This window comes from Astatotilapia calliptera, chromosome 1, assembly GCF_964374335.1.
Source record: "Astatotilapia calliptera chromosome 1, fAstCal68.1, whole genome shotgun sequence".
NCBI lineage: Eukaryota > Metazoa > Chordata > Actinopteri > Cichliformes > Cichlidae > Astatotilapia > Astatotilapia calliptera.
In genome coordinates this window covers 19,674,784-19,697,177 of record NC_137422.1, presented here as the reverse complement: position 1 = coordinate 19,697,177, position 22,394 = coordinate 19,674,784, and the positions used below count along the sequence as shown (strand labels likewise).

The 22,394-nt window shown below is 40.3% G+C and overlaps 1 protein-coding gene across 1 annotated transcript in view; it reads right to left on the bottom strand.

Moving 5' to 3' along the window:
- Positions 1-7,542: 7,542 nt before the first annotated feature.
- The window catches only part of igdcc3 (immunoglobulin superfamily, DCC subclass, member 3), a 59,680-nt gene continuing 44,828 nt past the window's right edge, over positions 7,543-22,394 (bottom strand). The window contains exons 8-14 of the mRNA XM_026166634.2: positions 13,928-14,175; positions 11,713-11,877; positions 11,253-11,441; positions 10,938-11,042; positions 9,070-9,205; positions 8,711-8,921; positions 7,543-8,589 (exon numbers count right to left, since the gene is read on the bottom strand). Coding sequence (XP_026022419.2) covers positions 8,464-8,589; positions 8,711-8,921; positions 9,070-9,205; positions 10,938-11,042; positions 11,253-11,441; positions 11,713-11,877; positions 13,928-14,175 — 1,180 coding nt within the window. The 3' untranslated portion in view covers positions 7,543-8,463. The remainder of the gene's footprint in view (positions 8,590-8,710; positions 8,922-9,069; positions 9,206-10,937; positions 11,043-11,252; positions 11,442-11,712; positions 11,878-13,927; positions 14,176-22,394) is intronic.

Genomic DNA, 22,394 nt, shown 5'->3' with positions numbered 1-22,394 from the left:
AACTTAAAAAATGAGAATTGGATGCAAAAATGCATAAAATGTCCTTTGACTGCTCAGAAATTCAGATTGAATAATCAGTCTTCTAGAATTTAATAATAAACGTCCCGTGTAAGCTTTCCACGTTGCTCTGCAGGACTTATTTATTATTATGTTGCTGAATTCACGATGCATCCATGAGTACAATATATAACAATATTACTACCAACAGGTATGCTAGGAAAAAAAAAAGCAGCAAAAACAAGCAGACAAAAAAAAAATGGAATCATATTAAAGAGAGAGTGAGAAAGAGAGAGGACGTTGATTCATATTGGACTCTTCCTTTGTCTGCAGTCATGCACTGGGATTTACAGTGATTAGAAGTCCGGCACCACCCTTCATTGACCAGGAGCTCTGGGCCTGGTGCTCAATACTCTTTGTCTGGCCACGGAGGCCATGAGTTAATGTGCTGAACACGAGAACAGGATGGTGATGTGGGGAGGGAGAGAAGCAGCCTGCACCAGATTGATCTGCTGCATCTCAGCGGACTGCAGGAAGCAAGCGAGCAGACTCACGACTGTGCTGTAAATTACACTATTTTGCACCAGGTGCACACACTCACTCATGCACACTCACACACACACACACACAGAATAAAGACAGACTCTGGATTCATTATCACTAGAGCTAGTTTATTATCACTGTTATTGTTTTTTTTTCTCCTATCAGTGTTGCACAATGAACCCTAAAACAATACAAACCACTAAAAATGGTCTATTTTTCCTTTAAAGCATATACATACACACATACAGTATATACACTATATGTGGATATGTATGCAGATTACAATTTATAGTTGCACCAACATGGTCTCTAGAGAGAGCATAGAAACAAAACCTTTTTATACAGCAGTGATCCATGACAGCTCTCTGAGAACACTTTTAAAACTATCTAGTGTTGACCTGAAGTAAACTGTGGGAGAGAAGCAGATATCGGCAGTGACCTCAGCAGACAGACGGACAGACAGACATGATTATGCATGATCATGAGCTAAATGTAAAATATTGTGCTCCTTTATTCCTTTGCAACTTTTTTTTTTCTTTAACAAAATCTGAGTAACACAGGCTACACCATATAGTTGCTCTTTTTAAACTTCTGGCACCTCATTTGAACCCTGCTGGGAATAAATGGTTATAGAATAGAACAGAAATTTTGCACATTTTAATACAGCATGTAAAGCCAGTAGAAACAAATCTACAGGGCAGATTTTTCCTACGGTGCCCTTTATCGTAGTTCAGACTTGGACCATAAAGACACTGCTTTTAGAACCAACATTAAAATATAATAAGACATTTATATAATGATGCATTTCTTAAAAGATGTTGATTTAAAAAAAGCATCATGAGCCAAATGTGCTTAAAAGTAATGCCTCCTCTGATTAGAGATTACAGTGAGCCCCAAGTCAATGTTTGACGCAATATATTGACAATATATCAGCATGTAAAAGAAGATGCATTTTTACCAGACAGCAAATTGAATGTTTTTGGATGAAGCAGATTAAAACTGAATAATCAGGGAGGTTTCTTTTCTGAACTGTTTGCTTCTTATTTATTCGTGAATATTTAATGTACTAAGGAAATGTGTTTCGTGGGCTTTAAACCCAGTAATTAAACTTCACCGATGGAGCAGTCTCGAGCTCTGCAATCACTTCTCAGCTCTGGAGGTGGTGACAAGGTGTGGGAGGTTTAAATCCTTGGCGTGGAAACATAGTTCATTTAAGAGGTTTAATGATTAAAAATAATCCCATCAGCATTTTTTTCTACTTTTATACAAAATTCTTGGTGAAACCAGAAACTCTGGGTAAGAACAGGTCACACATTCATACGCCTACATGGTTTAGTATGTCAACATCATATTGACATAACTTTCTAAATTTCGTTTTGCCTGCAGTGCTGCAAGTTGAAGTTGCTGTGCATGTGGAAATTTAGCAATGCATCTCTCGTAAGAAGCTGTTGCTCACTACAGTGCTTGGCACTGGGGTTTACACCTGCAGTGTAGATCCTACTCAGGAGCTCTTTTTTCCATTTAAGCAGCTGATTAAATGATGACTGAGCGGCTTTAGCTCATGCTGACAACATCAATATAAAACACACATTGTCCTCAACCGCAGATGCTTTGTGAAGGAAAACAAAGACACCTTTTTCACTTTAACTGTGACAGCACTGGCAGGACCTCAGCCTGAGTCACTCATGTGAGGATGACTGGTGGGAACAGGATGAGAATGAGGTGATCATCAGGCATCAGCGAGGACAAGAGAGACTTAGATTTGTCAACAGAAAAAAAGGTCACTCAGCCTATTTCATCAATATACACCAGCAAAACAGACTGACAATCAATAGTACCATATTGAGAATACAAGATTTCTTTTTGTATTTTTTTGTCATGATTTGGCTAAATATCACAGTGTTGCCAATAAGGATTAACTAAAACTTTTCAATTAGGGCTAAAAAAAACACATCAGCTTTTTGTTTCTCATGCAGACTCACTGTAGGGTTTTTTTCTGCCTTCTACTTTTAAACATACTGAATTCAATCTGCTTTCTCAACAGGAGCGTGTAAAATATAATACTGATATCAAACATTAAAGTACAGTTACAATAAACCACCATTTGACAACAGTATAAATCACTCAGAAAATCCTGAAACTCAGCATTATTTGACACATACAGTCATCAGTGTATCAGAGCAAAACACCATAGAGATAAATGTACTGGAAATGTAATCAATTTACAGTCAGCTCAGATAGTCATTTGGTGCCACAACAATCAGTGCCAAATAATGTAAAGGACTTTTAAAAAAGGGCAAAGTTTAATTAGAAAAAGAAAAAAGTTAATATTTCGGGTGTGCTAAACGTCTTTGTCACTGAGATCAACCACAGAGTCACTAACACTCATAACAGACATCATAGAACAATACAGTGCCAATCTAGCCAGACTAAGCCTATCTTACCCCCCTGACTTGATCTGGTTACCTGTGTTTAGTCAATGTATTATAAGAGCATGAAGAGTTGGAGTCATATTGGCACCATATGTGAAAGAAACCCTGCACATTCCCAGTCCAGGATGTTTTATTTTTAAGAACCTGAGGGTATAAGTATGAAGAAATGACAGGTTTTTTTTGTTCTAAACACTTTCTTAGTCAATTTGATCAAATATTTGGTCCATCTAAATTTAAGATAATGGTGCTTTTACTAATTTTTCTAAAGCTCAGTTAACTTATTTAAAATGTTTTTTGTATTTTTGTTTTTTCTTGCCTGACCCAGAGTCGAACCCCCAAATTAATCCATTTAATATACAAAGTAAAGAAAAGCAGCATATTCTTATAAAAATCTAGATTGTCCTTGTGAATGTTACTGTTGTCACATGATTTCTTCTGCCGAAATTGTAACATGATGCTAATGTGCCTCCCTGTTTTCATCACCCCTCAGTACGCTTAAGAGGCGGATGAACTGTTTTATGACTTTCCTATCAGAGGAGCCAAACAAAGGCAAAATGACAGTTAAATAACCATTATCCTGCCAACACCTGTGGACCTATTATGCTCATTTATAATTGAATATGTTTGATGAGGATAGCTTTGTACGATTCACAGTTCAGAGTAAACCTTACCTATCTTATGCTGGGCTTTGATGAAGCTCTTAATTTTATCTTGTCTGAAACAAGTAGTACAAACTTCAATTACCAACTTTCTTCTGATTGGCTGCCCTTTGCAAACACGACGTTTAAACATAGCCGGAGAGACCTGGTATGGTACCTGAAGTGACCATACCAGGTATATCCCTCTTTTTTTTCTCTTCTTTTTAGAGTAGAACGATCTGTCTGAAATTGAGAAATTAGAGCAGAGCCTGAGATTTTGGGCTTACTTGCAGATATTTTGAAACCACTGTTTGAATCTTTGGTCATGACCATTGCGACAGCCATTCATATCACAGAAAGCAGTAAAAGCATAACAATTCCAGTTTTAATGACAGACAACGATGGCATTCCTTGCAGCAAATCTGTCTGAACTGGGCACAAAGCAGAAATTGAGGAAATTCAAGTTCAGTAGGCCAACTGTATGGCCGGCTGAGATGCATATAACACAGGATCAGAGAGTCCCTGAGCACACGCCCTCCCTGACCAAAGGTCAGGATTCTTGAACAAGGAACAAAGGAGGCTGTCTCATTGACAAGAGCAGCGTTTAGTGATGAAACACTTCTCAAAACTGCAGAATATGTAAGACAAAGGCCTCAGTTTGACTAACCATATCAGCAAAGGAATCATCTGCTCCCCACAGCTGATGGATTACAGCACCAGTCAGTCAGTGAGTACAGCTTTAAGCACCCCAATAAATCACACAGGTTCTAATATTATACAGCTATATGACAACCTGACCTATCAAAGTCTAATCAAGTAAACATGATGATCACCGCACTGCACCCACGGTGAATCAGGTTAAACGTCCGTATGACACTAACGCCTGTCAAATCCACAGTGGTGTACAATTTCCTGCAAGAGGACATTAACCTTAAATGACACCAAGGGACTGAGGAACAAAGTAAGGAGGAAAAAAATACCCATTGTGTCCTTTGTGAAAGTTCTCTCCACAGAGGTGAAAACACTGATTAAAGCTGCAGGAGCCCCGGAGAGAAACTAATCTGCAGTTAGTGAATATACACAGAGGAGACATTTAGGTCAAGCATTTGTTCTACTGTTTTGACAGTTGCCATTTCTTTTTTCCCCCAGCGCTGGTTATGATATCAACAACATAGTGTACAATTAAATGCAGGAAATAGATACCAGAGAAATGCAAAGAAATACGCATATGCAAACAAATTAAAAAGGCATAAAACATAGTACCTAGGATGATCACTAAAGTGAGATTGACTCTAATGCTGGTTTGCATAACACAATAAAATGACAGGTGAGTTACTGTTTTTGTGGGGACACGTACAGCTCTCAGTTTGGATGTGGTGGAGGACCAGACGGTGCATGCTTTTCAAAAGTACTCCTACACTGTATGTATGATGCATAAGTAGAACACAGGTCATTTTGCATTAGTTGGCTCCACTGGACTCAAAAATGCTGTGACCTTTAAACCATTGCATGCCCTGCCACCTGTCAGAAATGAAGCTGTTAATATGCTTCTTACTATTAAGGCTGATGAATGGATAACACAAAGCTGCCTGAGGAGTAGCACCAGGAAGCATTTTGCATTCAACACCATGGATTCAATCAAAGGTGTTTGCTGATATTAAATGCACTCATCTTACACTAATGTTAGTTACTTAGGGCAGCAGAGACATGACAAGCTCATTTTCATAAAAAAAGTGCTAGTGTCAGCATTTTACTGTTTACAGTATCCCATACCTGGATGCACCAAAGAGGTCTGAAAGTGTTTTTTTTTGTGTGTACATGATGTCGAGTTGTACGTGCCACCCACTTTTGATTCAGTTAAACTTATTTATGTCTAGAGAAGACATAAAGTAAATCACTACCGAAAAAAATTGATGTGCTAGTAATAAAAGTAACAATCACTACAAATTAAGCATGAACTTGAACTGCTTAAATAATTAGTGCTCAACATAAAGGTCCTAAAATGTTCCCCCTCCTATTGTGTCTGTTTCTATTGACTCTGTCTGTCCAGCATATTTTGCCAATTGCAATTTTTTATGTATTTATATTATACAGTCGTGTGAATTTATTGATCTTTTGACATATTGGGGGAAACATTTGGTCCCTTAGGAAACAATGCCTGTAGATAAAGGTGATATCTATAAGGGGGGCGTACCAGTTGAAAAATCCACCTGGGAATTCAACTAAGACGCACCACAAGTAGCCACAGACACACAGCTCACAAGCCGCAATACAAAAAGGCTCTCTGGCACTAGAGCGCTCCTCTCTCTGGCTTTAAGCACTCGCCACAGAAATAGCTGCACAAAGATTTGTTACTCCAGGCTGGAGAATGAGCCAGATACATCCTCTGGAGCAAAATCACAGCAGGCCCTGCTAGGGTGCCGATAACAGGCAGCTTTTCAGGTGAAGAGCCTCGTTAAAACTGAGCAGGTGGCTTACATGATGTAATTACTGCTATATTGGGCAACACTAGCTTCTGATGTATTTGATTTTAAGCTTAACTTCTTTTGCTATTTTTGTTCAGCAAAAAGTTGAGCGATTATCTTCAGGCATTATTTCAAAGATGACCTGGTTTTTGCTTGCTCCAGTATGTAATAAAAGCTAGCAATTTCCATGAGATATACTTACTGTGTCACACGACTGTAGATATATATATACATTAAGTTCATTGTTTATACTCTGTACGTGTCCTTCATTAAGACCTGAGAGAAAGGCCAACAACAAGATTGAGGTAGGTAACCATAATGCATCAAATCAGTACTTGTGCAGCAAATGACAACACTGAGCAGAGAGCCGGCGAGAGAAAAGCCCTGTAATTGTTTAGCTACCCAACAACCGTCCATCTCCCTCAGCCAGCTCTCTGTCTGTGCTCGTCAGCATTCAAAGATATTATAAGCACCTGAAGCACATAGTCAGCGTTGACAGGAGGGAGAAGGCCGAGCAGCAAGTATAGTTTTGAGAAGAGTAACAGTAAACGAGCTTAACCGGCAACTGTTACGTCTACTGGGCACCAGAAGAGAAATAAAAGGCTACTGCTGCGTTCGTGAAGGAGGCTGGAAATGTGATGTGAAAACAAAATAAGAAAGTGATGCTGACACAAATATTCAGAAAAAGTTTAGAGATACACTGCTGTCAAAAAAAAAAATTAGAGCTTTTTTTGCTTTCTTTCCAGAGGTCAAATACCGCTCTCATATCTCTGTTGTCAAAACTACAGTTAAATATTAGATAACAGGACAAAATAAAAGCAATAGCACATACGTGCATTTAATACATAAATCTCTTCCAAATAGTTGTTTTTAAGCTTTGGCTTTTTTACATATTAAAAAAAAGATATATTTAATAGCATGTGTTAGAGAATTTAGATTTTTAATAGCTCATCTAAGCGTCTAAGAGACCGGGGATGGTTAACAACAATTTTGGAATTAGGGCTAGGCTACTTGCCAAACAGCTATGACCTTAAAACTGAGAAAGATCAAATGAGAGCGGTTTCATCTGCCAACAAGAAAGCCAATAAGCAGATTTTCCAGAAATATGATCCAAACTATTCGCAGACACGGGCCATTTTCTGTTAACATTTGTGCTCAATTTAGCTTTATCTTTTTAAAATCACATGACATCTCATCTCATGCACAGTTAGTCTTTAAGATGTCATTGACAATGCAGTGTATCTCTAACAGCCTTGTCATTCAACTGAAGCAACTACGGTGGAAAAAAGAAATTACAATCTTTAAAATAAAGTCAAATCTATCAAAAGGCTTACAATAGATTAGCATAATTCATACATATTTCCAACACACCGTAACCGTACAACATGTTATCAGTCTGTCAGCTTGCATGAGGTACTGATGCTGTATCTACAAACACCATATTCACCAACAGAGGGAAGCCAGGACTTCACAAAGGGCCAAAAGAGGGTTTTTCATTATGCAATAAACAGACAAACAACAACAACAGCGACAACATTAACATTGTTATCTTGAGGTAGAACATTAATTTCAGCATTTGGAAGTGCTTTATGTTGGATACTTTTTTTTTGTTTTCTTTATTTTTCTGTTTTACTTCGACAAGCAGGAGAAGAGAGATGATTCTTGACATCTGAGGTAGAGCGGCACCTGATTTTGTCACTTCCAAACCAATTCCTCTGCATGTAAAGTAACTGTGAGCTCAGGGGAAGGTAAAGTCCCTAAAAGCTTCCCACTACACATTCATTCCGGCTGAGGTAGGTTTCTTTCTTTTCTTTCTATCGCAAGGTTCACGCAGCCAAGTCTAACGCCTGCATGAAGGCCGAAAACTCATAAAAAAAAAATTCGAAATCACTGAAACAAAGTCCTGAGGCAGAATATATCGAATCCCTGGAAGAAGGCTGAGATCTTCTGTGAACAAGAAGGTGGAATCATTGGTAGGTGAGAGTAGGCAGCAGGAGTCTTTGACATCCACAGAAAAGTAGAGATAAGACCAATAACTTATAACTGCTTTGACATATAAGTGATAAAGATATAGTGTATATATTTATATATATACATATATTTATAAACTTAAAAATAAAACCATTGTATAACAAGGACATTCTGGGGCCTCTGTCTTAGGTGCTGCCCAACACCAGCAAATTAACCAAAGACCAAAACAAAAACTAAAAATTCATCGGGCTTCAGATATACAGTCCTAGATCCTCCAGAACTCCTTTATAAAAGAAAAAAGTCTTTGCACAAAAGGAATGACGACTTTGAAAAAACAACAACAATCTGTCAACCTGAGTGAGAGAAAAGTCTGCGTGGACACTGGACAGTGTCGTGTGAATTGGCCTTCATACATTATTAGCCTTGGTCCTGCTGAGCTCCTCCTGCTACAGGAGTCTCTCGGAATTGGGTTTCCCTCTCCACGGCAAACTCATCCAGCGGTATCGTAGACAGCTGGGTGTTATTCAGCATGTAGGAATCAGACTGAAAACACGTGCAAACAATCAGACTGAGTATATTTCATTTAGTTTCAGCTTAGATAGAATATACTTTTTTTCCTTTAATTAACATAGCTTTCCTCACTCTTTTCACTCTGAGGACCTACCATGCACATTTCTCTTGTGTTCGGCTGCATGAAAAGGCTCTCGAGCTCATTGCTGTCAACCGCTTTCTTCCTCGCCGCGCTGCCATTGACCTCCATCTCTCTTCTGGCAGCCCCGTTAAGCCCAGAGGCTCCCTGGGAAGACGAAGAAGAGTCCACAGCAGCGCCGTTCCCTGCCTGGGGGGTGGCCTGAACTGTCTTACACATCATTAATCTGGGGATTACACGAACATGCACACATTAAACGTTTGCCTGATTCTATACACACGATAGAAATAGACCCTTTAACAGCAACTATTGGCAAGTTATTTCACTGGCACCATTAACTGCCGCATGAATGTGCACGTCGTGCTAGTTCTGACCTGCCACGGTAGCTGAAGACGAGGAAAAGCACGCAGAAGATGATGCAGGTAATGCCGATGTGAATGCCGATTATGATGCCCGTGGTGGATGTTTTGCCCTGCTCATCTTTCACACAGTCGCACGGGCCGTCCAACACTGAGGAGATATTGCACACAACACGGTCACATCACAGCTGGGTGAGCTTGGACTGTTTATGTGGCATGAAGGTCAACTTGACTGATACAAAAGATGCTATGTGAGACTAATCTACTTTCATGCTCCGTATTGATGTGGGCAGTGTGTAGCGGTGTGAAAATATTTCCATATTTGGTGGGTCACTGCAGCGGTATAAGGGGTAGTGGCAACAAGTAAAGACATCTCTTCTGTGAGATCGATATACGGTCATATTTAGCTCAAATCCACACTGTACTCCAACCACGTTTAGCCCTTATTTTGAGTGATGATTCTTGTGATTTATTGGGTTTTTCGAGCTGTCATCTCAGCTAAACCATGCCTCAAGTCCTGGACCAGTCTGATAAAGATTAAACTTGGAATCCAAGTAACAGAGAAACAACTTTGTGGAGGATGGCTTTGGTGATGTACACCCACAGCATGCTAGATGATGCAAGATTTGCTTGGCCTTCACTACACTTCCCCAGACTGCTCGTAGAATCTTGCAGCCCACACTGGGCAGACCTTTTGTGTTAAAGGTCCACTTCTTCCAAGATACAGTGGAACGATAGAAATGCAGCAGCAATACTTGAAAAAAAAAACCCAGCGAATCATTTTTAGTGAGGATGAAGTGAGTCAGGTATGTCAGCTCATATGCGCCATACTGAGGATCAGAGGGCAGAAATCATTTGATGAGCCTGTGTAGGCCAAAGTCTACACTTTCAGACAGATACGAGATTGGGAGAAAGAGAAAGAGGCGAGAGCCCCAGTAAAGATACTCTTTTTATAGCAAGATCAAAGGAAGGCGTGATATAACTGTATTTCTCTTTATCTTTGTAGTACATTAGTCTCTTGTATTCAAAAAGCACACCTCGAGAGATCCAAATTGCAGGATTGGCCAGGACTTTTCAATTTTCTACATTAATATTGGGCAAACACTTTTTCTAAATAAATATACTAGACAAACAGACCCTCTGTGATCTAGTTTTTCTCGCTGGCATCACTGAAAGATTAAATCCTGTAGTTCAAAATGCATTAACTCAAAATGCAGATCTTTAACCATTTATTTCCACTCCGACAGTTCATTCTGGGATTCAGATCATGAGTCCTGGTTTTGGATTTGTCTTATTTGCTGACCCATCTTGGAATGACACGCCATTCATTACTTTTTTCTTACATTTCCAGGCAAACATTTATTTTTCTTGAAATATTTTTCATCCTACCTAAATACCGTCAGAAAGACTTATCACATCAGGCTCACAAAATCAATCAATATAAAAAGGATTAAACCCGTGGACACGTAGTCTATGATATATAGAGATGATGCATATGGGAAGCCTCTCCACCTCTGGAAATAGACATTGGTGAGATAATCAGATGACCTGTGGGACAGCGCCATCTCACTAATCCATACATCATCATGTGCATGATGATAATATTTGATTTATTTTTTAATTCACATCATAGTATTTGATTCAAACTTCAGTTTTGTTTTTCCAATGAAACAATAAATGCATTTCTATTATTCTCAGTTTATTATTTTCCTTTTTGTTAGGTGTATTGTTATAATCTTTTTTCTCCACTGTCTGTCTTCCTGAGATTTTTTTGTCCTTGGACAACGTGATATGGAAATGTGGGCAGACTGTACATTTCCATATATCCACATTTCAAGATGACTGTATTTTAAATGATGGAAAAATGATAAAGAAAAATTCACCTGATTTGGCCACTGCCTCCCGAAGTGAAACAAATCGTATGGTGGCATTCCCGTCTCCATGCTGGTTGTGAGCAATCAACTTTATCTCATAGACCAGTGAGGAGTCTGAACAAAAGGAAACAAAGAAAGCAATCAAAACTAAGCACCACGAGCTGTTAGTGACACATATTTTTAGCTCTTGGCAAAAACAACTATGTAAACCCACTAAAGTGCATTAACAAACCATTCTGCATCACAGGCCCGCTCATCAGCGCTTACGACGCGTGACGCTAATTACCAATAAAAGCAATGATACAGTCAGCTGTCATGTCTCACCCAGATGAGTGATGTTGTACTGGGTGACGTTGCGAGGGAAGGCGATGGGCCCAGTGAACAGTGGTGTGTGCGCTCTCCTGTAATACAGTCTGAAGCCCTGAGGCTGGCCCATCTTGGAGGAAGACTCCCATGTTGCTTGTACAACACTACCGTTCACCACCTTTGTGTAGAGGGAAGGAGGAGCTGGCACTGCAACACAAAACAAAATGTAAGCCAAAGTAGTTAAACAACTATCAGAAATTTGATCAGGTGTGGGAAAAATAAAATGTGAGCAATAATATTTTTACTTTTTTCCTCAGGATGAACAAGCTCTAAAATATAAAGCAATGAGAGCAGCCCAATTTGTCTTATGTTTTATGGATGTTCTGCAATAATTAAGGTGAAATCGTGTGTTTTACCTGTGCTACAAATCTTGTGGGAGTCTTGATATTTCTAATTTTTTTTTTTTCCGCCAACTCACCCTCTCCGTGAGTGCTCTCTGTGACACTGTCCGAAGGTTTGCTGGCCCCATGGGATGTGTAGGCCTTCACATAGAAGGTATAATTGGTGGAGGGCTCCAGGTCCCGGATGATCTGCTGCAGCGTGACCTTACTGACAGCCTCCTCGTATTCCATCTCCGCCGGGTCTGAAGGAAGAAGGGTGGAGGGAGAAGAGGGGGAATAAAAGAAAGGAGGAGCCAAATTTTGAAACGATTTGTAAGAAAAATAGGAAAGACATAATTGGGAAAAGGAAGAAAAATGGAAAATAATATGTTTCTATTAGCACTTGTGCTTACTGCCCACTTCAGTGGGTTTTATCAAAGCATTTACAGTATTTAATAGCTAATTTAGTATCGCTCTGGGCCTCAGGGTGAATTGCAGGGGCGGCATAAGAAGATGGAGGGAGGAATCGGGAGAGTTGTTCAGGATGGGTTAAAGCATTTTATTGCTTTTAATTCAGCAATTCATCCAACCATAACCACTATCTACATCTAGCCCTCAATCCATTGGGCCACGCCACGCTGGAGAGGAAATTACAGGAAATACTATTAGTCGTCTCCCAGGTCCCTTAATGATCAGTTAATAGATCAACTGAGGGGAACATCAGCAGGTGCTACAATGGTCTCCCCATAAAAACAAGTAAAAACATACACAGTTAATTGTACCATACCCACAAGGTAAAGAAAATAAATAAATGACACATGCATTTATCAAGTAGGCATGTAGGGACTTTTCTAGACACCAACTGACAGCGGAGAACCAATGTAAACATCCAAAACAGTTGGGGATCAGAGATCAGTCAGTCTGTAACCCCCTAACACAGAGTGTTAAGTTGATTCTGTTCATCTGGACGTAGCATTTTCAATAGGAGACACTTTTCATCATCCAAGTGACTTCTTCAGTGCAGGTTTCCCCACCTTATAAACAGTACATGTGCATAACAGCCGACATGACAATGACCATGATCTATTTGACTATTTGCAGAGAACAGTCACAACATTGTAGGATGGTGAACCTACAATGTTCCTACAATGGTGGATTCTGAGTTGGTCTTTCCCTTCTCACGTAAATGGCATCCTGGACTCAAAGCTCAAACTAGCCTTCCTCTCTGTCCCGGATGTGTACATCACAAATAAAATGCAGATATAGCAAATATGCTATAAATTAAAACTCATATATGGAAATTTTTTGTGAGAAGGTTTAATAAACACTCCGGCACTTATTTCATGGTTCAGGCTTTAAAGGGCTAATCTACAATTTTGCAAAGTTGATTTCTCCCTGGAGGTTTGAGGTCACGTTGTTGAATTTTGCAAACAGTTTGATTCAAGGTGTGTGTTGGTTGCATCTTGTGAGAAAGGAAAACTGAAAATCACCACAAAAACAAATTATCCTTAAATATTATGAAGCTGACATGTGAAAACAGCTTCTTGTTGTTTTTTGATTTCTTTCCTTTCTGTAGACCTTGGATCCACCTCTTTGTTTATCTTTAAACAAAAGTATGTGTCAAGGTAATTCAGTGTAAAATACTAAAACATGAATTTTCCATAGGCACCATATCACCTTGGTCGTTGTTTCTTGTTTCTCATTTAATATTGACGCGATAACTCTTCCAAAGTCTGACACACCAAACTACACATGAGATTTGACATCCCTCATACTCTACTACTAGAAACCTGCGCTTACCACTAATGAAGGGTTTTACCTTACCAATAATTTGTATGACTGTTACAACGATGGCTGCTAGTTTGAAGTGGCGTGATAAATAAATGAAATAAACTAAAGTAAAGCATTAGCCTGAAGTGATGTGTGCGTGCGTGTGTGTGCTTACAAATCGCTTTTGTGCCTCAGGACCATCTTTGTCTGTGTCAGTGTCGTTCCTCATCATTTCATTACTGTAGCAGCTTATTTACATAATTGAATTATAATGAAAGTGTGGCAGCGTTCTCTTGTTTGCTGCCATTTGTAGTTATGCGAATGAATTTAGCCGCATCCATTCCTAATTCTTCAGTGAAAATGTCATGGGGCTCCTCAAACACTTATTTACTTTCAGAGCTGATTTATTCCACGTTAAGAGGCCTGTGTTTTTTCTGCCTCCTCTCATCTCACCTGGCATGCCTTTTGACACTGACATCATGTCACACTTGTTTTAACTAAAGCTTTGCTTTAAACTGTATCTGGATCTTCAAGAAGCCCCACCTGAGGTCCGGCGGATGTGGAGCACATAACCGATGATGTCCTGAGTGTTTTTATCAGGTTCCCTCCAGGACACCTGTATGGTGGTGGGGGAGAGGGCCTCTGCTTCCACATGGGTGGGAACGCCAGGCAGTCCATCAGCCCAGAGCACCGTGAGGCGGGCACTGGCCTGCGTAGAGCCCGCGCTGTTCTCAGCGATGCATTGGTAGATAGCCTCGTCATTCTGACTGATGCCATATATTGTCAGTGTGCTGTGGAAGCAGCAGAGGAGAGAAGCAGGAAGCAGAGAGTGTGGGAAAGAAGAAAGGAAACAAGGAAGTTTAGTTTCTCTGGTGCAAATGTGGAACATAAGATTCTTACTATTGCTTTACTAGCAGTGCAATAGCTGCACCTCGTGTTTGAGCAGGTGAATTCGCTGCCTTAAATTCTAACTATGAGGAATTTAGGTGCCTTCTTTAGCCTTTAAACCTATCACGTTGATTCAGTGCCAGTGATAGCAGTAATGCTTCTTACAAACTGTAAGAAAGAAACTGTTCTGTATTATGTGACTCACATATTTGAAGTTTAGATGAAATGCTACAAAAACTGTTAAAATCTGGGGAAAGTAACTGCCCATGTTGGCTTAAAAAAACAAAAAAAAACAGGAGTTGCAAACATTTTTAAGTTTAGATTTTGAAATTTTCTGCTCACAGCGTCAACAACATATCCTCTTTAATTATAGCATCGGGGGCAGACCCATGGGGTGGCCATGGCAACCAGACTATAAAGTCTGACCTCCACACAAGACCAGTGGTAATGACTGGTTTTCTCCTTGGAACTTTCTGTTTACAGAACTGTTTCTCTACAGCTACTTTTCCTTCATGTACTCATTTAAACAGTGAACTTTTTAAAATTGTAAATATCTTATGAGCTTTACAGTATCAGCAACGGTTCACAATTAAAAAGGAAAAAAATGTAAATCGTGTATATTAAATAAGAGCGAGTGTTAACAAAGAAAACCCCAAAATACAAAAACTGTTTTTCCTGTAGCGTTTTACCTCATCTCTATGCAAGAAATGAGCTCAACCTCCCCACCATTATAAAAATTGTCTTGCTCCAACACTGTGTAGTATTCTCTGTACTGCTGTCCAAACATTACTACTTATTTTCACAATTTTAATTTTCAAAACCAACTTTTGACAGTTTACACACATAAATTGCAAGAATAACGTTGGAACATTTTTTTTAAAGTTGTCATTACACAAGTGTAGCACACCGTAATGTCTTTGTCCAAGAGAGCTGGTAGATTAAAGAGTGCTTAAGCTGCTAGCTGAAAACATCAGCCATCTATACAGTAACATGCATCTCTGATGGGCAATGTCTAGACAAGTCCTTCTAGGCTCCAGCGCACCTCGAGACTGAAGTCTTTATATGTCATAAACTAAAAAGTAGTGTTTTTAAATAAAGTCTCAAGAGGTATTCCTGCTTGAATAAATCCATTTAATGTAGTATATCTTTCTCCTGGTAAGGACCACACAGAACAAAAGATGACTGTGACATAAAGTCAAGAGCACGAGTTACTGTGTTCAGCTGGGTGAGAGAAAAAGTGATTTGTGGCACAGACAGCAGGCAGCAGCAGTAAGAACAGAAGGTCCTCAATCATGCGGAGCACATACTAGATTCATCATGAACTGAATCTCCCATGGCAGTAGATAAATTTATATCAGTGCTTCAAAAAAATCAAATTTGCCCACATCGGTATAAACTGTGACATTTCCATACACACATGTGAACTCTACCTATGGACACACACAAACACGCACACACTTTTCTATCAAACCTCTGACACGCTGCTCTTTGTCCTCATTTTTCTCTACTTCTATCGCTTCCCTCCTACCTGGGTTGTCCTCAGTTATAGAATAAATATAGGGGAGCACTGTGTGTGTGTGCATGTGTTTACCTTATGTATGTACATGTGTAGGTTGTGTAGGTGTTTTTAGACAAGAATACATAATCCACTTTTCACATTCTGCCTGTCTTCAAGCAAAAGAAATAAATAGTAAAACATTTAACATACTACGGAAATGAGGCACTGCAGTGTAAAGCATTTCTTCATGTCATTGTTATGTCAAGGCCATTTCTGCTGTATTTAAAGTATAATATATGCCGAACAAAACATGAATATGAAATGGACTGAGCTATACCTTGAAGATGGTGCACCCCTTGGTCATATTATTTCTCGAGTTCAGAAGCATTTGCCAGATAAAGGGAAGTAAACTGTCGGGTTTGTGGCTCTCACGCTGTGTTTTAACTTTAAGCGAGGAAACTGAATGCAAACTGCAATATCCCGCTACTCCAGTTTGTATGAGTTGGTACATCAGAATGTGACTTTTCTTTGATGAACAGGAAGCATTATATTAAATAAACTTTCCTCACAATGCTGCTATGAGGAAAAGAAATCAAAATATAGATGGGCTATTAGAAAGTAATGAGTCAATCTTGAACTATCCCTCTTCTCTTTATATTTTGCAGGAAAAATGGGAAATAGATGTAGTGATTTAACAGTTTTAACAACTCTATATATTTTTATGTGATCACCTTTATTATTCAATGAACTCGCTTAGGCAAGCTTTCCTGTAACTTATTGGTTGGTCTTTAGGAATAACTCCTGACATTCAAAGTTTCAAATTTCATCACTCCATCAGACCTCATCCATTTGCTTCTGCTTATCCTTTTTTAGGGTCGCGGGGGGCGCTGGAGCCTATCCCAGTTGACATAGGGCGAGAGGCAGGGTAGACCCTGGACAGGTCGCCAGTCTGTGGCAGGGCTAACACACAGAGACAAACAACCATTCACTCCCACATTCACACGTATGGGCAATTTAGACTGATCAATTAACCTATCCCCACTAACTGCATGTCTTTTGCCTGTGGGAGGAAGCTGGAGTACCCGGGGAGAACCCTGGCAAACACAGGGAGAACATGGAAACTCCACACAGAAAGATGGTGGATGGATTCCTGATGGTGGAATTTAGGCCCTTCTTGCTGTGCGGCAACACTGCTAACCACCATGCCACCGTCCTGCCACGGTGCTGCCATCACACCTATTGCCACTAATTTTCTGTCCAGTTCTTGTGTAATTTGGCAAAACTCAGCCTTTTATTCCTGTTTCCCTTCCTTAAGAATGGCTTCTTGACAGCCAGCACTAGATGGATCAACTGAAGAGCCAGATGCATCTGTTAGGTCTGTGTCAGGTCTTTGCTGCTTATTCAGATACCCTTCATCAGTTTTTTAGGCCACTTCTTCTTTTGTTTTCCACTTGTCTGGTTTTATCAGATTTTTAAAGGACATGCTGCACACCATGTCTGACAAACTGTGTTACTGTTCACAATTTTCATAGAGTCGCATAGATGGGAACAAATTATGTGTTTTGTGACAGGCTCGTCCTGTGCTTTGTGCTTTAAGATAGAATTTGTTTTGGTTGTTATGTGTAGACACAACGCAGGTTCATCCTTTGAGTAAGGTGCCCTTTTTATGGTGACTTATGGTTTAGGGGTCAGTGTTAAATGGCTTAACAAACAACAACAAATTCCTCTAAAAATTGTATAAGGAATGGACTGAAAACGAGTGAAATAGCAGGTATTGTCCAAAGACCCCGGTAACATTACAGGGAGTGCAGAATTATTAGGCAAATGAGTATTTTGTCCACATCATCCTCTTCATGCATGTTGTCTTACTCCAAGCTGTATAGACTCGAAAGCCTACTACCAATTAAGCATATTAGGTGATGTGCATCTCTGTAATGAGAAGGGGTGTGGTCTAATGACATCAACACCCTATATCAGGTGTGCATAATTATTAGGTAACGTCCTTTCCTTTGGCAAAATGGGTCAAAAGAAGGACTTGACAGGCTCAGAAAAGTCAAAAATAGTGAGATATCTTGCAGAGGGATGCAGCAGTCTCAAAATTGCAAAGCTTCTGAAGCGTGATCATCGAACAATCAAGCGTTTCATTCAAAATAGTCAACAGGGTCGCAAGAAGCGTGTGGAAAAACCAAGGCACCAAATAACTGCCCATGAACTGAGAAAAGTCAAGCGTGCAGCTGCCAAGATGCCACTTGCCACCAGTTTGGCCATATTTCAGAGCTGCAACATCACTGGAGTGCCCAAAAGCACAAGGTGTGCAATACTCAGAGACATGGCCAAGGTAAGAAAGGCTGAAAGACGACCACCACTGAACAAGACACACAAGCTGAAACGTCAAGACTGGGCCAAGAAATATCTCAAGACTGATTTTTCTAAGGTTTTATGGACTGATGAAATGAGAGTGAGTCTTGATGGGCCAGATGGATGGGCCCGTGGCTGGATTGGTAAAGGGCAGAGAGCTCCAGTCCGACTCAGACGCCAGCAAGGTGGAGGTGGAGTACTGGTTTGGGCTGGTATCATCAAAGATGAGCTTGTGGGGCCTTTTCGGGTTGAGGATGGAGTCAAGCTCAACTCCCAGTCCTACTGCCAGTTTCTGGAAGACACCTTCTTCAAGCAGTGGTACAGGAAGAAGTCTGCCTCCTTCAAGAAAAACATGATTTTCATGCAGGACAATGCTCCATCACACACGTCCAAGTACTCCACAGCGTGGCTGGCAAGAAAGGGTATAAAAGAAGAAAAACTAATGACAATCTGAACCCCATTGAGAACCTGTGGTCCATCATCAAATGTGAGATTTACAAGGAGGGAAAACAGTACACCTCTCTGAACAGTGTCTGGGAGGCTGTGGTTGCTGCTGCACGCAATGTTGATGGTGAACAGATCAAAACACTGACAGAATCCATGGATGGCAGGCTTTTGAGTGTCCTTGCAAAGAAAGGTGGCTATATTGGTCGCTGATTTGTTTTTGTTTTGTTTTTGAATGTCAGAAATGTATATTTGTGAATGTGGAGATGTTATATTGGTGTCACTGGTAAAAAGAAATAATTGAAATGGGTATATATTTGTTTTTTGTTAAGTTGCCTAATAATTATGCACAGTAATAGTCACCTGCACACACAGATATCCCCCTAAAATAGCTAAAACTAACAACAAACTAAAAACTACTTCCAAAAACATTCAGCTTTGATATTAATGAGTTTTTTGGGTTCATTGAGAACATGGTTGTTGTTCAATAATAACATCAAAAATACAACTTGCCTAATAATTCTGCACTCCCTATATTGCTAAGAATTTTACACAGTACTGCAGGTATCCTCCTAGATTGGTGAAAGGGAACATGAGCAAAGTGGCATTTCAGTTCTCAGCAACACTGACATCACGCCAGCCTCAGTGCGTTTCATGCAGATGGATTTTTAAGGTCAGGCGAGCCTCTTCTGGGTCAGCAGGTAGGACAAAGAACTGAATTATTCCATTTCCTTTTCAAAATTGAAGTGTTGTTACTGGAGATTTCTAATCTGGGTCAGAGAAAGCCGCGAGATGGAAGAGTCATTATTCGCTCCAGGCTGCCAGGTGGACTCAATCTGTATAATTATCAGGTCAAAGAGGTGTTCTGCATTGCAGCCTCTCTGAGCCAATCTCACCTCTGACCCCTGAGGTGGCAGCAGTCACCAGCCCTCAGCTCGCTACTCAACCATCACGTTTCTGACAGCCTTTCATATCAGCGATGGATGGAGTGTTTGCAGACAAGCAGCCTGACCAGACGCAGCAAAGAGGCCCCCAGGGATGCCCTACTCAATGCCACCGCGGCCGGATGCGCCCCATGAGTGTGAGAACGGAAGGCAGCGAAATTTCACAAGAAGTCGCTTGTTTGAGGAGGTACAGTAGCGTCCAGCTGCATGTATGCTAATTCACACACACCCACGCACTCACACATACATTTCATGAACACATGGATGGACGCTGTTAGCTGGTCACTTGTGAAATTCCACAACTGCTGTCAAAACCTGCTTTATAACTTCCAGGAGGAAAGCTCTAGATGTTTTAGACATTTTAGAGCAGGGATGTTAGTTAATGGGGCACAGTCAGTCGACTTTGATCCTATATGTGTTGTACTCCCCCCCCCCAAAAAAAGGTGAAACATCTTCAAGAAACTTGATGATTTATATGATTATAAAAAAGCCGCAAAATTTCCGCTTTTTGTTACTTGATGCAGAAAATGGTCAAATTTAACTATTTGTCTGTATTTTACTTCTTTAAAAACAAACCAAATAATTGCAGGAATTTGAATCACTTTCACTTCACTTCACTTTCCAGATGTTCCAGCTATTAATAAGAACCAACTACTAATAACTTATATGTAATTTTCATTTCACATCTTGTACTGTTTGACGTTAATTTAGGTATAATGATTTCAGTGCTGATGCACGTAATGTCTTGCATTTAATTTTGGCTTAATGTCTTTAGTTCTGCCTCAGTGTCATTTGACAGTTTAGTGACACGATGTTTCGTTTCTGAGGTCTTTTTTTCTCTCTGTTGCTTCAGCTGGAAATCTAAATCACATTGCTTTTTGTATCAGATCACTGCTGAGGAATGATGTGACAGATGGCGGATGTTTAGATAACTACGTCACAAGTATTTGTAAAGACCAAGAGGAACAAAACATTCCAGGAAACTGTATTAGTTATTGAAGAAATTCTCTGCAAGGTTTGATGCTGCTTATATGAACACATATATGGACAACTCTCCTATCTCTACACATTAAAAGAAACTTTTTCCCATTTTCATGCACACAAGTTGATGAAAGGTTTTACAAGTGGCATGCCCTCTTTATTAATGATGTCATGGTTTTCAGCACCGACTGATTTTCTAACAGAAATATTAAAAATGACTTGTTTTATAGATGCACTGTTGATGAATGGCAGCAGTAAATGCTAAGCTTACTCAAATTGAAACCTTTGAAACCTTCGCCATGTTCAAATACTTTCTGACTCAGTTTCTTTTCAAATAGATCGGTCTGTATTTATAAGCAACACCTCACCAACGATCCAAACATATGTGAAGGGGAAAAGCGAGTGACAGAGTTGAAAACACACGGGAGGTGTATGGCCTAAATTTGGACTGTTTGCTTGTCTCATTGGAGCTCCTGAACTGAGCTGTCCCGTCCTGACAGGTTGACACCATCATTTACTCATCAGTTCAAGGTCACTTCACAGATTGACAGATAAGGCTGTGGACCGGGGGGGATAGCTGACAGTGGGGCTTTGGGTCTGTTGTTCAGCTGCTAAGGCTGTGTTTACTCTCCGTTGTCTCCGAGCAGCACCCCATCAAAAGCCAGCTTTGCCATTCTGGATTCAGTGAGAGTGAAAGGAAGAAGAAGAAGAAAAAAGTCTGGGGACAAAGAGAGAACAGGAGGAAGAGGCGGGGAAGGGTGGAGGGGAGGAGTGATGAGCTGTCTGTGGCCTGAGAGGAGGGAAGGGCCCAGGGATATGACTGATTACAGGCGAGGTCAGAGTTCAAGGCCAATGCTCAGGCCAGAGCTCGCTGTAAAGTGGGCAGGAAAGGGGGATGTGGGGCACAGAGAGGGGCCTGCAAACAAGAAAGGCAGGTCTTGGTGAAAGAAAGTTTAAAAAAAAAAGAAAAGAAAAAAAAACCCTTTGAAAGGATTCTGCTACAAAATGACCAGGTTTGTGTGGTGCCCTGTTCCTTCAGATGTTGGCTATTAATTTGAAAATACACCACGCCTCTCACACACAATTGAAAATGTTCTTTTAGTTACTACATAACTTTCTAAACAGATAAAAAAGGATTGTTAGTCGATCTGAATGATTAAAATTTAATGATTTTTGTCATTCTTCTCTTTTTTTTACCACAAGGGAGAATTTAATTTTCATCCACTGCAGTAAAACTAAACAGGCTGACTTTCAACCTCTCAATTATTAAACTGTCGGAGATCACAGCTTGTGTTTGTCGAGGGATCACACACGGCAGCTTTGGTGATGTAAGAACAATGTATAATGATCCAACTCTGAGAGGGTTTAAATAACCAGGATAGCATATTTCACAGGAGGCTGGCCAGCAAACACTAATAATGAAGGGGCTTCATAATAATGCTGGCAGTGTGTGTCCGTGGTGTCACATTTGTTGGGTTGTGTCAGGAAGAACACACGCCTCGCGTGTTTACAGAAGCAGCCAATCAGCTTATTTCTGACATCACCGCATATTGCCGACACAGCCTCGTCGGTTTCCTGCATTTGGCGAGAAAAGCGTTCGTGCGGCTGAGGAGTAAAGGGCATCACACTTGTGAATTGTCATGTTGGATTATGTGTGAGTGCAAAATGAATGATGGCATGCACCGTGGGGCTATTTTGCACATACAGACTTGCTTTTTGATTAATGTGTGTGCGTGTGTATGAATGAAATGCACAATCGATTCCCCTTCCTTCCCTCTTTGCTCTTGAAGGTCAGCATCATGAGAGTCGGCAGTGTGTGTATATACTGTTACACCGACCACACACATTAATTAAAATCTCTCTCCTAGGTATGTTGCATTGTGTACTCAAGCCTACA